The sequence below is a fragment of the Rhopalosiphum padi genome, chromosome 2 (genome assembly GCF_020882245.1).
Source record: "Rhopalosiphum padi isolate XX-2018 chromosome 2, ASM2088224v1, whole genome shotgun sequence".
NCBI lineage: Eukaryota > Metazoa > Arthropoda > Insecta > Hemiptera > Aphididae > Rhopalosiphum > Rhopalosiphum padi.
The window spans coordinates 22,492,736-22,510,028 of record NC_083598.1 but is presented as its reverse complement, the minus strand read 5'-3'; the positions used below and the strand labels follow the sequence as shown (position 1 = coordinate 22,510,028).

Below are 17,293 nucleotides of genomic sequence, written 5' to 3'. Positions count from 1 at the left end.
ATCATAATAATTTTATTTTCGTACATTTTAATAGTAAAAAAAAAAATCAAAATTATACTAAATTGTATATAAATATATAATATTATAACTTTAAGTTATCAAACAGATGATATGAAAATACCTACAATTTAGAAGAATATAATAGTGTAGAGTAAGGTGAGGAAATAAATAATAATATAATCGCATTTGTTTCAATCGTTATACCTACATGGTGCCTATAAAAGTATAGAATCTATAAATAAATAGATTATAACGATACAGCTTTATATTCGATAAAGTTAACAAGATAACTTATAAATTCGATTTTTCGACACACAAAATATTTACGACTTTTTATTACTGATATAAATTATACAGAAAAGCTCACAGAATAATGTACATTATCACATTCGATAATAATGTAGTTATGTTAGTAGTTTAGTACTATTCGAAACTTTCGTCCATTCGTGTGTTTGTACATATCCGTTATAAAGTCACGACGAGTCGACGACTAGTGAAAATCACGCATCATTTATGCTCAGTAAAAAAGGCAAAGATCTATAAAATATAGTAATAAATAATTTACACATTCATCAAATATTTGTTTATTATAATTTTTAGATGTCAGTATGATATAATTTTTACATCATACCTATACATGGCAACACGGCAATAATATATTAATATTTAATATTACACTATATATAGGTACCTACACAGTACACATAATACATTATATTTATATTATAGCCATTAGGTATAAGTATATGCCATATTCGTGATAAAATATTTATTTAAGCTGTTAGACAGTGCCGAGTGCCGAGTATAGGTACTTTTATAAATCTGCAATTATACCGTTTTTATTGTACATACAGATAGATTGCATTGTAATTATTCTTTAAAAAAAAAAAATTATACAAAAGGTAAGAAAATATTATGTGTTTTATAATAAAATAGAGTGTTTTAAGCTGACCTTTGAATGTTGAATAACAATATATGGTTATGAGTTATGAGTTTATGACCTTTGAATACCAACGTCCATTTTAATTTATTTATTACCTACATTAAAAGTTATTATTCCAATATTCTATTGTCAAATCGCTGAGTTGAAAATTCAAACAAAAAATATATAACCTAATATGTATAATAATTAATACAATTTTGAAATGGCTAACGACTTATACGATAATGGTCTATATGATTATTTTATAGATAAATACATAAAAAAGGAAAAATTTTTCTGATGTACTGTACCTAGGACTGTAGGTTTATAATGAATGTGTTAAATTTTAATTTAATGAAAAACAGAAAAATCATTGCATATGAAAAATTATTATAAGCGGAGACTATACTAAATAAAAGTTAATAAACAAATAAATTGAATTTGAACATTTTATATATTTTTAACTAAAATTTGAAATTAAAAAGGCTGTAAACATTATACCTATGTATATTTTATACTATTAAATAGGTAGTGATCATAAAAACTTTTAAGGAACTTTGTATTTAAAAAGTTAAAAATGTCAAATGTTTATATATTACGCAAAATATTTTAATAATTTAATCATGTATTGAAAATGAAGTGTAATTTGCTACCAGAAACCACTCCTTAAGTTGAAAATCGAAGCTCTTTTTGTATTATAAATTGTGTATATACTCACATACACACACAAAAATATATTATTGTAAAATCAATACATTCATTGCTCAGCTTAGAATTTAAAATTAAAATGCTCATACAATTTATGTCAGTATTCTGTATTTCTGTATACCTACTTAAATATAAATTTGATTTTAATCGGACTTCTATTAGAATCGTGTTTGAATAATCATTTGGTAATTATTGTTGTTTTTAAAATTATTATTACGGTAATTACGGGTATAAATCAATATTTTAAATGAAATAAAAATCATTTACTAGTCGTAACTAGAGAGTAGAGACTAATATTTTTGGGATTCACAAAAAGTGAATAGTTCACAGTTCACACTGTTTACAGGTAAATATGGACATAATAGGAAGGTACTTATTTTTCTTATAATAAACAATATAGTAAAATTCTTTTTAATTAAATGATATTATTTACTTCAAAATAGTCAAATATTATTCATTAATAGAAAAATGTTTTTAATAATGGGTGGGGGGAGAGCATAGTCCACTGTGCATCTTCCTAGTTCTGCCTATGGTAGTATGGTTACATTTACTACTTTGTATTTATAATTTGCAGAACTAAGTTCTATTAAATAATATATACTATGTATAGGCGTAGAGTAGTGGTCGGTAATCTTTTTGTTACAAATTAAAAATAGCTCACGGACCAGACAAAAATGAAACTTTTATATTTTTAAATTATTTAATATGAAAAAAAATACTGCCTAAAACTTTAAAATAATAAAATGTATTAAAAAAAAAAAATCGTTATAGAATTTTAAGCGATCCATTTACAATTAATAGCCGCATAATAGGCCGCCGATTGCCGACCACTGGCAATTGGCGTAGAGTAGGTATCATAGTAATGCGCAAAATCAAATTATTTCGGATCGAGCTAGAGATGAATATTTGATTACGCATAATATTATCATTGATCAATGATATTATTATGATTTAAATTTTTGTATGACATAATAATTCAATGTAAATTTGAATTAAAATAAAATTGGTCGACTACTTATTACTAATTAGTAGTTACTATACTTAGATTCATCGACTATAGTGGTTTATACGCAACTTAGTATTTATTATTATTTATTTATACCTTTTAATATTGTTATTTGTTTTTACATTTATGACCTCATGGGTAATACACAAATAATATCATATTTATCTTCGACATTGAGTAATGACTAATGAGCATGAGATACATGAGTGATATCAGAGAACCACGACCAATAAGTTGCAAAGTTAAAGTTATATCTTTAATCGTGGTAAGTAGAGTTGTAAGTACGGCTATTATAGATAATATATATCTATAATTACTAAATTATAATATAAATAATATAAAATCTACAGCCATAGTAGATAATAATATCTGTATCTGTGGCACGGATATAGATACTATAGTATCCGATGTTCTCTACATCGTGATATCCGTGATTTGTGGTTGTATTATGGTTATATTCACTGTTCAGGTATATTAATATCTTCAACCTTGGTTGTATTGCTTCTACGCAGTGCGTGCAATTCAAGGGAAAACCAGTGCACGTTGGGGGTAACGTTCGGCTGATGTCAAGGAGTCTGCGTTTGCATATTGTGTGCAAAGAGTTGTCCAAACGCGACCACTACCGCTGCGCGAACGTTCTAGAAACTACATACTCATTCCGTATTCGATAAAACGTCGTACTTGTCGGCTTGGCCTTTCACAATCCGCTTTCGTAGCTACGCAGTCGTTCATTGTCGGACGCGCGTCACCTGTTTCGCGTGCTAACAACGATCGTCAGATAATAGAACATATTAAGTACTGTGTGCGCTCCGAACGGACCTAAATCCTTCAAGACACGCTGAGAAATCTTATTGTTGTGGTCCGGTATCATAGTTTTGACAAGGTGAGTACCTACGGAGTAAAAATTATAAGCTCGTTTAATAATGTGGGATCGCCGGATGTATCGCCATTGTTTCGGGTCCGGGGTGCTGCCTTCCCCCGCCGTCGTCAATGACCGTGAACTGCTAATTTTGCGTATTATGGAGTATCGATCGGATCGATGATGATTCGGCATTCCCGTATATTTATAATTTTATGTCGTACATACTCCCCGAGTCGGGTAGCCGATTGTGATTTTAGAAATTCGCCATTGTTCGGCGTGTGCGACACCCCTCGGCAGTTCGGCCCCCTGTACGGCGTGGTTTTGGTTTCCGTACCGTACCGAGGTCTTTGAGCAAGACCATTACGCCAGTCTGTTGTCGCGACAAAGGAAAATTTAGTTTTTGGTGTATGTGCTTGTGTGAAGATATAAACGGGTATATACGCACACTAATACAAGCGAATAATGATATGCTTGTGTATGTTTGTGCGTGCGTGCGTGTGCGCATTTCCGTGTGAACGGGATTTGCCATTGAAAATTTTTATTTCGATGTGGACTGTTAATATTGACGATTGCCGAATGATTTCAGGTGTATGTTACAGTTGTATTGGCATCTACACATGGCGTAGGCAATTTGTTGATTTGGGATTTGGTTGTTCTCGAGTGTTTTTTTAAAAGATTGTTGTCAATTAGGATGCCTTTGGGTATTTACAATTAACATAATTACACATCAATATTGTTTTACAACTTTTTTTCATTTAAATAACTCTTATATGATTAAATAATGTAACATGATGTACTTTTAATTAAATGTTCACTTGTTTTATGTCCAAAGTTGTATTAGTAGTTATATCAACATTTTTAAAATTTCCTTCTCAATAATGACAATTATAATTGTGTATTTTATTACATTATTATTATATACTTTTTAAATTAATTGTACATATATTCTAATTTTTACTATTAATAAGTGTCAATATTTATGTCTCTCAAAATAATTTTTGAATATTAACATTATTTTGCTAGTAAAAAATGTGAATCTTGGTTAACATTTTGTTATGTTGACACAATTCTTGATGAAATTGGTTTTTTTTTTTAGATAAAGATGTTAATGTTTATATAGTACCTATTATCTTTGCCTATAAAGTGGTATAGGTACAATATATATTGTATGGTTTTTGAATTGAATGATAATTTAAATGGTAATATCACTCGATCATTGAGATAAGATACTTCATGATAATTTGATTTATTTAAATATAAAGATTAGAATCAGTGGTGTATTGGTACGGAAACGTGGGTACACCTTATACCCATCAGCGGATTTTTGACATTTACACATCGGCTAATATGAATAACAGTATATATACAAAGTACATTGATACTTTACATTAACGTCCTTTAATTTTGTAGTAATACATTAAGAGTTAAATTTTAAATTTATATTAGAAACCTATATTATGATCTTTTTAAGAATAATATTAACAATAAAACATAATATTTTCGGTTTATTGGTGTTGTTTAACACTTCTTAAGTACACTAAATAAATACCTTAAATACTTAATAAATATTTATTTAATTTTCTGCAATATGTAGTCAATATAGGAAGAAATAAACTAGTTTACTCTATCAATAATTGGTAATTAATAATTGGGTTGTTTTAAAATTATTTTTAGTACATATAATTATTGTTGATTACAGGTGATAATTTATTAATCATCATATAAGTATTTCTTGTATTCAAAATTTAACAAATTTTTTTCTTTTCAGACTTAATTAGTTGGAGTTAACCATAACAAAATGGTTAAAGAAACAACTTACTATGATATCTTAGGTGTCAAACCTAATTGTGGGAATGATGAGCTTAAAAAAGCATATAGAAAATTAGCCCTAAAGTATCATCCTGACAAGAACCCTAATGAGGGTGAAAAGGTAATAAATTATTATTTTTTATTCTAAATAGTTATTTTCTTCGATAGGTTTATGTATTTTTTTAATATTTATTATTTTAAGTTGCCTATTAATGAGAGTTAATTATTTCTGAATTTTAGTTCAAACAAATTTCTCAAGCTTATGAAGTATTAACTACACCAGAAAAACGTCGTTTATATGACCAAGGTGGCGAACAAGCGCTTAAAGAGGGTGGAGTGGGTAACTCCTTCTCTTCACCTATGGATCTGTTTGACATGTTCTTTGGTCAATTTGGCGGAAGTGGTGGTCGTGGCCGTGGTCGTCATGGACCTCAAAAAGGCAAAGATGTTGTACATCAATTAAGTGTTTCTCTTGAGGATCTTTACAATGGCTGTGTACGAAAATTAGCACTAGAAAAAAATATTATATGTGACAAATGTGAAGGTAGAGGTGGTAAGAAAGGAGCTGTAGAGCAATGCCCAGGATGTCAAGGCAGTGGAATTCAAGTGCAAATTCATCAGTTGGGACCTGGTATGATACAACAAGTGCAATCTATGTGCAGTGAATGTCGTGGACAGGGTGAACGCATCAACCCCAAGGATCGATGTAGAAATTGTAATGGAAAAAAGGTATATTGATTTTAAGATTCCTTAAAACAAAACAATAACTTTTTAATGAACAATTAGGTTACTCGAGAAAGAAAGATTTTGGAAGTAAATGTAGATAAAGGCATGGTTGATGGACAAAAAATAACATTTAATGGAGAAGGTGATCAAGAACCTGGACTTGAACCTGGTGATATTATTATCGTGTTGGATGAAAAAGAACATCGTTTATATAAGTAAGTCGCGATATATAATATTAATTTGATGTGAATAGTTGTCTTCTATGTATTTATTCTTAAAAAAAAAAAAAAAAATATGGCATTTAATGAATATTTTAATACCAATTAATCATTATTCTTGTTCCTACAGGAGAAGCGGAACTGATTTGATTCTTCGTTTGGAAATTGAATTAGTTGAGGCATTGTGTGGATTCAAGAAAGTGGTAAAGACTTTAGATGATCGTTCTTTGGTTATTAATTCTGATGCCGGTAAATAAAAAAATAATATTTTAAAAGTATTTAAAATTATTACTAACATGAATAAATTAATTATAGGTGAAGTTTTGAAACATGGTGATGTCAAATGTGTTGTGGGTGAAGGTATGCCTCAGTATAAGAACCCATTTGAAAAAGGTCGCATGATCATTCAGTTCCTGGTTAATTTCCCCGAAACATTGACACCTTCCAAGATACCTTTGCTTGAAACGTGTCTTCCTCCTAGGTAAGAAACAAATCAAGCCGTCATCTTATGGCTTGTCCAAGTGCATCTTAATATATCTAATGCATTGTTAATTATTTAATGTATAATAATCTGTCTCTTTCCATTATATAGACCTGTTGAAACTATTCCGGAGAATTCTGAAGAAGTAGCTCTTATAGAGATGGATCCAGAATATGACTCTAGGAGACAATCCAGACGTGAGGCTTACAATGATGAAGACGGACCCACCAGAAATGTACAATGTGCTTCACACTAATATTTTTCACTTCTAAAAGTCCATATATTATACAGTACTGAGTTATCTGTACTCATTCCGTAATAAGACACTGAGCAAACAAAATTTGATTATCTGTATAAAAATTTAGATGTCAGATACAGTATTTCTTTCCTTATATATTTACTTTTTTTTTTTATTATTTTATTCAAAAGTTAAAGGATACATTTAATTTAATTGCTTTCTGCTGATCAATACATTAGTACACTCCATTTTTAGTTACTTGTTTTTTATTTTATAAAACATGATTATCATTTCTATTTTACACAGAATTAAAATTTTGTATTAATTCTTTATCCTAGTCCCAAACAATTGTGTTAGATCATTGTTTCCTAGATGACTTAAATTATTGTTTTATAATTTGAGAATTTATTTCTTGTTAGTGGTGCTGTTAAAATTTTGTGTTTATTTAATTTTTATCAAGGTATGGTTAGAAGCTGATTTTATGTTTTTTTCTAACATGAGCAAATTTAGGTGTAATCTATTTCTAACTTATCAAGATTCAAGTGAACCAAATGAGAAGAAATTCAAATGTATATATTTCATGTAGCTTCTTGGATCAGTAGGTTGGAAATATAACAAATCTTCAATAAACCAACAGGGAACAGGAAATAACTGCTTTCCACCTATACTTAATTCAAAATGAGATTAGACCTTGGTCATGACTAGACAACACCTGTTAGTCAACTCCATTAAGTCAACTATCTGTATGCCTGCTTTGTAGTAAATCCCTTGTGCTACACAATTTGGCAGTCTAGGTCTGAACTTATTCAGAATAGAACATAACCAAAAATTAATATTTTTCAAACTTTAATAAGATAATAATTATACTGATGACATTAATATGCATTATTTTGTTGTATATATGTTTTAAAGTACAATATTATAATAAGTAAGCGAAAGTGAATTCAAAAATTAGTTAATTTCTTTACTATGTTAAATTTTGTTATTATAAATTCTTTATTATAATAAAACTTGCATTCAAGAAATCAATATTAAAAATAATTTATTCTGATTAAGAGATCAAATTAAGTTTTATTTTATCTTAATGAATTTAGTTTTTGAACTAGTCCTGAATCTCAACCTGTTTTTAATTTAAAACACCCAGGGTGGACTTGTGGTATAAGTGTAGTAATGTAGTACGTATTGTCTGTAATGTTTTCAGAAGACTTAAACGCATTTATCTTTTAAAGCTCCATGAAGTAATTTCGTTTTAATTTTTAATTATTTTATAGTTTTTATTAGTTATTATTTTTGTTGTAAGCTATTTCTACAAATGTCCCCTGTCTACTTTGAAATACTTGAATAATTGAAATAATAGTTCAAACTTAATACGAGTTGAGAACACTGGAGATCACTTACATATTAAAGAAAAAGTAAAACATATATAACGCTCAAGAGATAGTGTTATGGATATGCATTGCTGTTACAAACCTTAGCTCAAAGCAACAAATATTAAACAGCATAGGTTTTTTACTTAGTTTTCTAAATACTCTTAGAAGCTTTTATCAATATTATTAAGGATTTTTTTTTGTCGTCAAAATAAATTGTCTATGCTTGAAGTAGGTTTATGTAGCTACAATTTCATTCCAACGTAGACCAGTCTGCCTCAACCAAACTTTAAATAATTTAATTTATGAGGTATAAATCATTTATTAATTGAAAAATTTTAGTGATAACTTACTATAATAAGTTATTTGCATTTAATATTTTTTTTATTTTTCATATTTGATTTTGTATGTGTAAATTGATTTTAAGGTTTTGGAAGCAAGAACTGATCATACAAAGTTAAGTTGAAAATTATATAGTTGAATAATTTACAATCATTTTATTGAGAGAATTTAACTAGTAGAAAATAATTAATATTACTATGTGTATGTTTATAATTAAATGAACTTATTTAATAAAAATAAATAAATCTAAGATTGCGAGTAAAATGCTATAACCAAGGTAGATAAATGGAAATATTTTAAAGAATTATGTATTGTACTTTCTTTAATAACATTGATATATTACAAAAATAAAATATTATCCATTTAACCCAATCAACTAAATAATAGAAATAAAATTTCTAGTGTGATTTTAAAACAAGAATACACAGATTTTCTTAACATTCATGTACAGCATCAATCATAGCCCTTAAGTGTTCTGGATCAACATCAGGGTAGATACCATGACCCAAATTTGCAATGTATCTATGTTTTGTAAATTTTGACACCATATCCTTGACCATTATTTTTATTTGTTCAGGCGGGCCGTACAACGAACAAGGGTCTAAATTGCCTTGCAATGTTATATTACTACCAACAATTTTCCTAGCTTCAACAGGATCAATTGTCCAATCCAAACCAATTATGTCATAGTCAAAAGTAGATAGTTGTTTGATAGCATAGTGACCTCCTTTGGCAAACACTACCATTGGTACACTATTACCTTTCAACTCGTTTTTAACACGTGAACAAATGGAAGACAGATATGGACCACTAAATCTAAAAAAACAAAAAAAATTAAAGTTGGGAATTGATTTTAATTATTTGCTAGTTCATTATTTTGAATACCTGTCAAATAGTTCGGAATTCAAGTATTCTGCATTTGATTCAAATACTTGCAACATTTGAGCACCAGCATTCACCTGCTCTATTAAATATTTCACTATAATGTCTGTTAAGATTTGTAATAATCTTTTGCTTTCTTCTGGATATTTGTACAGCCATTTTTTAGCCTTTGACATAGTTTTGGATCCACCTCCTTCTATCATGTAACACATGAGTGTCCATGGTGCACCACTAAATCCTATAAGAGGTACCTACAAAATAATATTCATAGAGAAATGATATATTGTTATACATATATGTGTTGTCTCTGATCTTGCTAGTGTATAACAAACAAGATTACTTTCACCAGTTTTAATTTGGTGTTCTTAGATTAAATAGTTGAGTGAATTGACGTATTATACAACCTAAAAGGTAAGAATATTATCTATTCTCTCATTAGTTTTTATGATATTTTAATTTGTATAATGGAAAATATTTATAAATTGAAAAATATTTTATAACTTGCCTAAAATTAAAATATTGTAAAAACCTACGAGAACACAGATAGTATTTTTACTTTAAAATTTAATAATAAAATCACTAATTTTAAAGCTAATGAAAACTGCTGAACACTAATTTCCTATGTTTTCCCTTTGTAAGTCAAAGACTCAAAGAACATATAGAAGTGTCAGGTCGTCTTTAGTTAATAAATTAGGAAAAAACTATAAATAAAATATTTTTCCCTTTAAAAATATCAGGTCTTCATATTTAATCCATTTCTTTGGTACTAGTATTGGCAAAATAAGTGATAAGTTTATAAAAATTATTTAAACTTTCATAGAATTTATTAATAAGAAAATGATTTGAAATATACTTTATAATTAATAAAAAATAAAAATAAACCTAAATCAAATTAATCACAAACAATGATTAATTTAATTGAATAGTTTTTTTAGTGCAATTATATTTATTTTAAAATACAATTCATAAAAATTAATTTATTATTATTGATTTGTGTCTGTAAAACTTTAATCATTGAATAATAGAAGACTTTTTCCCATTACTATTTGGTTTCTTCACTAATTCAAAGTCAATATGATAATATTATATTCTATAGTTTTACCTGGCCATTTAATCGATGTCTAGTCAATGTTATAGCTTCAAATACATATCCTAATTCTTGTTTAACATCAATTGATTGTTTTAGTCGGTCTAAATCTATAGGTTCCTTTAAAGGATCTGGAATCACAGGTCCAACACTAGGCTGCATTTCAACAATCATACCTAATGCCTGAACAATCACCAGGATATCACTGAAAATTATGGAAGCATCGAGATCGTATCTCTGAATTGGTTGCAGAGTGACTTCACATGCAAGTTCTGGTGTTCGGCATATAGTGAAAAAATCGTAACGCGATCGCAATTCTCTGAATTCAGGTAAATATCGACCAGCTTGTCGCATTACCCATACTGGAATACGATCAACTTCTTCACCTCTAGCTGCTCGTAAGATACGATCATTTTTAAGTGCAGGGAAATTCATACTACTAAAAAAAAATTTTAAATCGTAAAGACAATTAAAATGTATTACAACTACAAAGTATTTAAATACAAAGTGTGGAAAATTGTTTTTTATATCAAATGAGTAGTAAAGTAATGGATAGTAATAATTAACAACAAAATTAAATCACTACTCGCGAGCTATCACCATTCACCATAAAAAAATAAGAAAGTCACGAGCGCCGAGTAATCATTTATCTTTTATTGATAACGAGAAATGATACCATTATAGACATATTATCACTGAACTAAATATAGTTAATAGTTATATAATACTAAATATTTAGTTCAGTGCATATTAAAGGTCTGCACGGGCCGATAATTTTCAGCCCGGCCTGGTCCGGAAACCATTTGTTGTAAGTCCGGTCAGGCCCGGTAATTTTTTTCAGTAACCCCGGCTCGGATAGGTCAATTTTTTATGGGTTTTTTTTTAATATTGTATTCATAAACAATAACTATAATTTACTTATAAGTTATAACAACATATTTATAATAAAAACATTTAATATAATTGATATATAAATTCAATATAAAATATCACTTTATTATTTATACATTAAGTCTTTAGAATAAAAAATTAAATAATATAATATTTATAACTAAATTTGAAGAACAATTATCCATTTTTCATAGAAGTCCAGTCCGGCCCGACTTCAACTACATTTAAGTCCGGCCAGGTCCGGCTCGTTAATTTTTGTCCAAAAAAATGTCCGGTCCGGCCCTAAAGCTACCCGGGCCGAGCCAATTTCGGACCGGTCCGGGCTTAGCCCGGCCCATGCAGGTCTTTAGTGCATATTATGAGACAAGTATATAGATCTATCTAGGAATCTAGGACAACATATCCAAGGACAAAATATCCAAATGTATCCGTTTTTCCGAAAATAAGTGCATTACACTTTACTTTCTAACAAATTTAATAAAAAATAAATATATTATATTATAATACATAAATTAATAAAATAATATAAAATAAAATGTATTATTAAATCTTAGTTTTTAATAAAATTAATCCGTTTTTCTGAAAATAAGTGCATTCAACTTTACTTGCTAATAACATTAACTCAAATACTCAAATAATATAATCATTTTGACGAGAAAAATAAAATTCCATAAATAAAAAAAATGTATAATATATAATAGAAAAGGATCTAGGAACTGATCCGGTTTCTTTATAATTCCATATCCTAATCTACCCCTGAGTTGAGTTTTTAATTGTTGTTAGCTGTTACTTGTTCATATATATATATGTTAGTGGCGTATTTAGAAATGTCTTATGGGGGGGGGATGCGGTATGAAAATGCTGTAGACGAAACTAAAATTGCACAGCGTCAACTAGATACCATTGGACCACCAAATAAAAAGAAAAGAAAAGATTTATTAAAACATATTTGTGAAGAATACAATGATGGCACTAGGGACAAATGACAATCCAAATTTTTTAAATGCTATTGCTAATTTTCTTCGATAATAAGATATAATTTTCTATTTTAAAAACATATACCACATTTTTAGTTATTATTTGAGTATACTGTATATATAAAAACAATTATTTGACATTTTATTTTGTATTATTTTATTATTTGACTATTGTGTGTATACTGTATTTATAAAAACAAATTATTTTACATTTTATTTTATATATTTGACTATTTTACTAATGTGTGTGGACTGTGGAGTATATTTTGTGATATTATTACTATTAACGTAATTTATGTATCTTAATATAATATATTTATATTTTATTAGATTTATTAAAAATTAAAGTGTAATGCACTTATTTTCGGAAAAACGGATATATTTGGATATTTCGACCGATTACCAGATAGTAATACATGATAATATTGATGTCGATACTCGACAGGTCGACAGCCATAATATGCTAACAGGGCAAAAATTCGGAATTATAACGAAACTATGAAAAGAAATTATTCGTTCTTAGGCACCATGGTAGAAAAATTGTTTCGATACTCGACTTTGTTTTTGAAACTAGATAATACTCTGAAGTTTAGGGGTTCTAAAGGATATTACATACAGTGCTTTTGGCTTTGCTAAAAAGTAAAAAAGTATTAAAAATAATTCTTATAGAAAATAAAATATATAACTTTCATGTGGGTACCCGGACACATCGGCATTAAAGGAAACGAACTAGCCGACAAACAGTCCAAGTTCGCCGTCACAAATTCCGAATTAAAAACTATACCAGCAATACCCTACAAAGACCAACGTTCTACCGACTACCACGAACTATGCCATAGTCAAGAACGCGCGATATGTGACGGAGGCGGTGGCTAATCAAATCGCATTAGAAGCGTTTTCGAGGACCATGTAAAATCGTCGTGACCCCCATACCATACCCAGTTATTCTACTACTACAGCATAAGTCGAGTCTGGAAAAAACTGAGCGCTTAACTATGTATATTAAGTTGCCTATACAGTATAAAACATTTTCTTAATTTTGTTTTACAAATTATATTATAGTTTGTATTTATTGTAATTGCAGTGCTTGAATTGGGAGAGGACGTGGGGGGACGGAGTCCGCCTTCTTTTTTCTTTTTGTTTTAGCGTACCCCTTCTATTTATTAAAATTTGTAAATCATCAGTTTTTTCTGATGCAAAATATACCTATAACCTATAACCTATTAGAGCCATAATATTTGTATATTTGTAGCGATTATGATAAAAAAAAATTGGTTAATAATAATGGGTAATTAATATAATCAATCGTTAGGCTGCGGCGACAACACCTAGACCTTTTTTCTATGCGACCGCTGCGATCCTAGATATTGTGAACGTAACTATTTTTCACTTTTATTAAAATAATATATAAAAGAAGAAGATATGTCAATATGTCAAATCTATGAGTGTTTTTTCAACAAATTTCACATTAATTTGCTTTTAACATCGATTGGCTACAGTTGAGTTAGTTGCTAATTTTTTTATAGGAAATCTATAAAAAAAATGTATTCATAACTAAGTGTTTATAAATAATAAACTTAACTAAATGAACCTGGATATATGTATTACTAAAAAAGATCTTGTATAATAGACAATTATTATACGTTACAATTTTACAAACACTACCAAAAAAATAAATTAACGTTTTCGTAATGTGTACAATGTTTCGAACAGATTCGTATGTCATTCAACGACGTCACAGCCACCGAATAATCGGATCAGAATCGAATCGCACGCGTTGTCAGATCATTACAGCGGCACACGAGACGGGCAGCTCTAACGAGAGCGATACACCCGTAACGCGGAACTCTGACGAGTCACTGGAACTGTGCCATATGCTCGCTAGATAAGACGTACGCGCGACTTGTCATTTCTGCGGAACGTAACCCACCGTAACTCTGCGCATATGTCTACAATGGTAATAAAGCACAGGGAAACGGGGGTTTTACGAATATACGTTCTGTTTGGGAAACATACTTGAACACTTACGAATAACGTATTCCTACGAATGACTGTTTATCACATAACACGGAAACAGAAAAAAAAAATACGCATTAACGCAAATATTTAATACAGATGTGACGATCAGTGTTCGCGCAAACGCAACAAACCAACCACTGATGCACTGCCCAAACGGTGTCAGACTTATATTATAGGCCACGGAACAAGGCCAAGGTCGAATTTTATTTGTGCATATTAGAGCTTGAGCTAAGGAAATGTTAGAGCTGCGAATGGGTATGAATATAGATATGAATAAAATCACTATTTAATAATACGAGTACAAGCAATGTAATGTGCAGGCAACATAATATGTTAAAGATTAAAAAATATAGATACCAGATGCCTTCCTTAATCGCGCAAGTCTGCCCGGGGTGGGTCTTGCTACGACGGAGGACAGACAGTGAATGTCAATGCTGGTCGTTTCACCGGGCCTTTTATATCCGGTTCATTAGCGATAACACAGGATCGATATCGTGTTCTGTGACAGATAACAAGAAACCGTAGAAACCCCAATAATGCAATCGCCGATAAACGCACCATTTAAATAAAAGTTATTATGAGAATAAAATAATTATAATAATAATAAAAATAGTAATATTAATAATAATAATAAGATTAGGAATAAGAATAATAAAAATGATAATAATAAAAAGGAAAAGAAGAATCTAGAACCTTATCCATGCATCTCTCCCACACCGAACGGAAAAATCCCACCTCTCGGACAAAAAAAATTAAAAGTTAAAATATTAAACAATTATTTATTATGTACAAATTTTCACGGGATCTTAAGACTTGCGTTAGACGGCGGTGCAGACGGCGACTGTTTGACAAGCGACGCAGACCTAAACCATAAGGTAAAGGATAAATACTTCCTTAAAAAGAAAAGAATAAACGATACTAAACCGATTAAAAATCGGACATACGCGACTTACTCATGGGTACCTAATGGCAAAGGAAGAACCCCCTGCATGCGAAGTCTGTGGCGTCCAACTAACAGTGAAACACATCATAATCGAATGCCTCAAATACCAACAAGATCAACAAATCATCGGGCTAGACACGACACTTGACGTTGCCCTAGGACCCAAAATCGAAAAGAACACCAAGATGTTACAATTTTTGAAATCTACAGGTCTCTACAATTTAATCTAATAATAATATGTAAACCATTTGTATATACAATGTAACTATACTTATCTTTAATTTTGTATTACCTATATATATATATATAAAACTCTTGTAAAAACTGTAAATACCTTTAAACTAAATTAAATTGTAGCTAATGGCCATAGTTGCCGAGTTTTATACGATCAATAAAAATATATATATAAATAGTCTTTTAACCAACGAATTTTTTTCTTACAAAATAATATAGTACGTGAAATAAGTTTAAACAAAAAACATGACAGCTTAAACAACAATATTATGGAATTGAAACATTTTTTTAAATCATCAAATGTCTATAAAAATGTTAAATATTTGAATCACAAGAAATATTTTTAATTTTATTAATCTTATTAATTATTAGTTGGAAAGTTGAATGTAGTTTTGTCAGTTTTGATAATACTTCAGCCCTCCCCTAGAATTTTTGGGTAAATGTATATGTGCATATAAATATATTAGTATAAATAATAATTTTGCTTACAATATAACAAAATATTATGTTTCACATAAACGAATAATCATTCAAATCAGTTGTAAACACCAATAAAAAGTACTTGCTTCGGCAATACGAGTACATATAGGTACTAATAGAAACAATAAATAATAATCAAATTAAAAAAAATTTGCTATAAAACATTTTTAGGAATTTAGCCCCCCTAACTTAAAGGACTAGTTACGCCTATGTATGTAATTGTATCTAAAAATTTTAGAAATTTACATTTACATTTAGAATATTTATGGCAAAGAGTTATCAAAATGTCAACATTTCAAACATCACATATTAATTAAGTTGACAATTAAATGACAAGTAGGTATGCTCATCGAAGAATCGAGATGATTCGTTCTACATCAATTCCGAAGCAACCATTATGTAAAAGTTAACTCAAGAGTTCGACGAGACTTCAGACGAGATTCGAACCAATCAGTTCAGTCAGAAAGACTTACAGGACCTGTCCCGCGTTAACGAGCATTTTTTTTTATTCTTGAATCACTTGAAGAGTATACGCAATATACTCCTGATTTTTCAACAAAATCTCGAAAGCATACAGCATGCATAATATGATGGAGTATACCCTATATGTATGGAATACTACATTGAAGCCAACAACGTAAATTTATCATTATAATATATTATTATGTTGTAGGGACGCCGGAAATATATAATATTGCGAGATGTGACGTACATGCTAAACGCTATACACATTAGGCGCAATATACATATTTATGATATATTTTATTAAAATTCAATAATTATGTATACATTTTTTTGATTTAATTGAATATATATATAGCGCACACAAGACATAATTCTATTATTATAGTAAATTCAACTTTATTTCGATTTTAAATGGTTTGTCAATATATCGACTATGTCCTAAGACATTTAAAAAAGTTTACATATTATATTATCATGTAATTGATTTGTGTTTCCAAGCTACGCAACATATAGCCACCCCTTAGACAGTATTGACAAAACAAAGATATAAGTAGAAATCATAAAATAACTACCGTATACTTTATCATTTATTCATTATATATTACAACAGGGTTATAACATTATCATAATTTTCAG

The 17,293-nt window shown here is 29.3% G+C and overlaps 2 protein-coding genes across 2 annotated transcripts; one reads left to right on the top strand and one right to left on the bottom strand.

Annotated features, from left to right (window-relative positions):
• Positions 1 to 3,321: 3,321 nt before the first annotated feature.
• LOC132919597 (dnaJ homolog subfamily A member 1) lies at positions 3,322 to 7,224 on the top strand. Its single transcript, XM_060981312.1, has 7 exons — positions 3,322 to 3,519; positions 5,267 to 5,428; positions 5,548 to 6,036; positions 6,094 to 6,248; positions 6,382 to 6,500; positions 6,567 to 6,732; positions 6,844 to 7,224. Exons 2-7 carry the CDS (start codon positions 5,297 to 5,299, stop codon positions 6,986 to 6,988), a joined length of 1,206 nt encoding a protein of 401 aa, XP_060837295.1. The 5' UTR covers positions 3,322 to 3,519; positions 5,267 to 5,296; the 3' UTR covers positions 6,989 to 7,224.
• A 1,759-nt stretch (positions 7,225 to 8,983) lies between these two features.
• On the bottom strand, positions 8,984 to 11,264 carry LOC132919598 (uroporphyrinogen decarboxylase). The gene is made up of 3 exons (XM_060981313.1): positions 10,664 to 11,264; positions 9,565 to 9,812; positions 8,984 to 9,495 (listed from the first exon to the last, which is right to left on the bottom strand). Exons 1-3 carry the CDS (start codon positions 11,081 to 11,083, stop codon positions 9,114 to 9,116), a joined length of 1,050 nt encoding a protein of 349 aa, XP_060837296.1. The 5' UTR covers positions 11,084 to 11,264; the 3' UTR covers positions 8,984 to 9,113.
• Between the last annotated feature and the right edge of the window lie 6,029 nt (positions 11,265 to 17,293).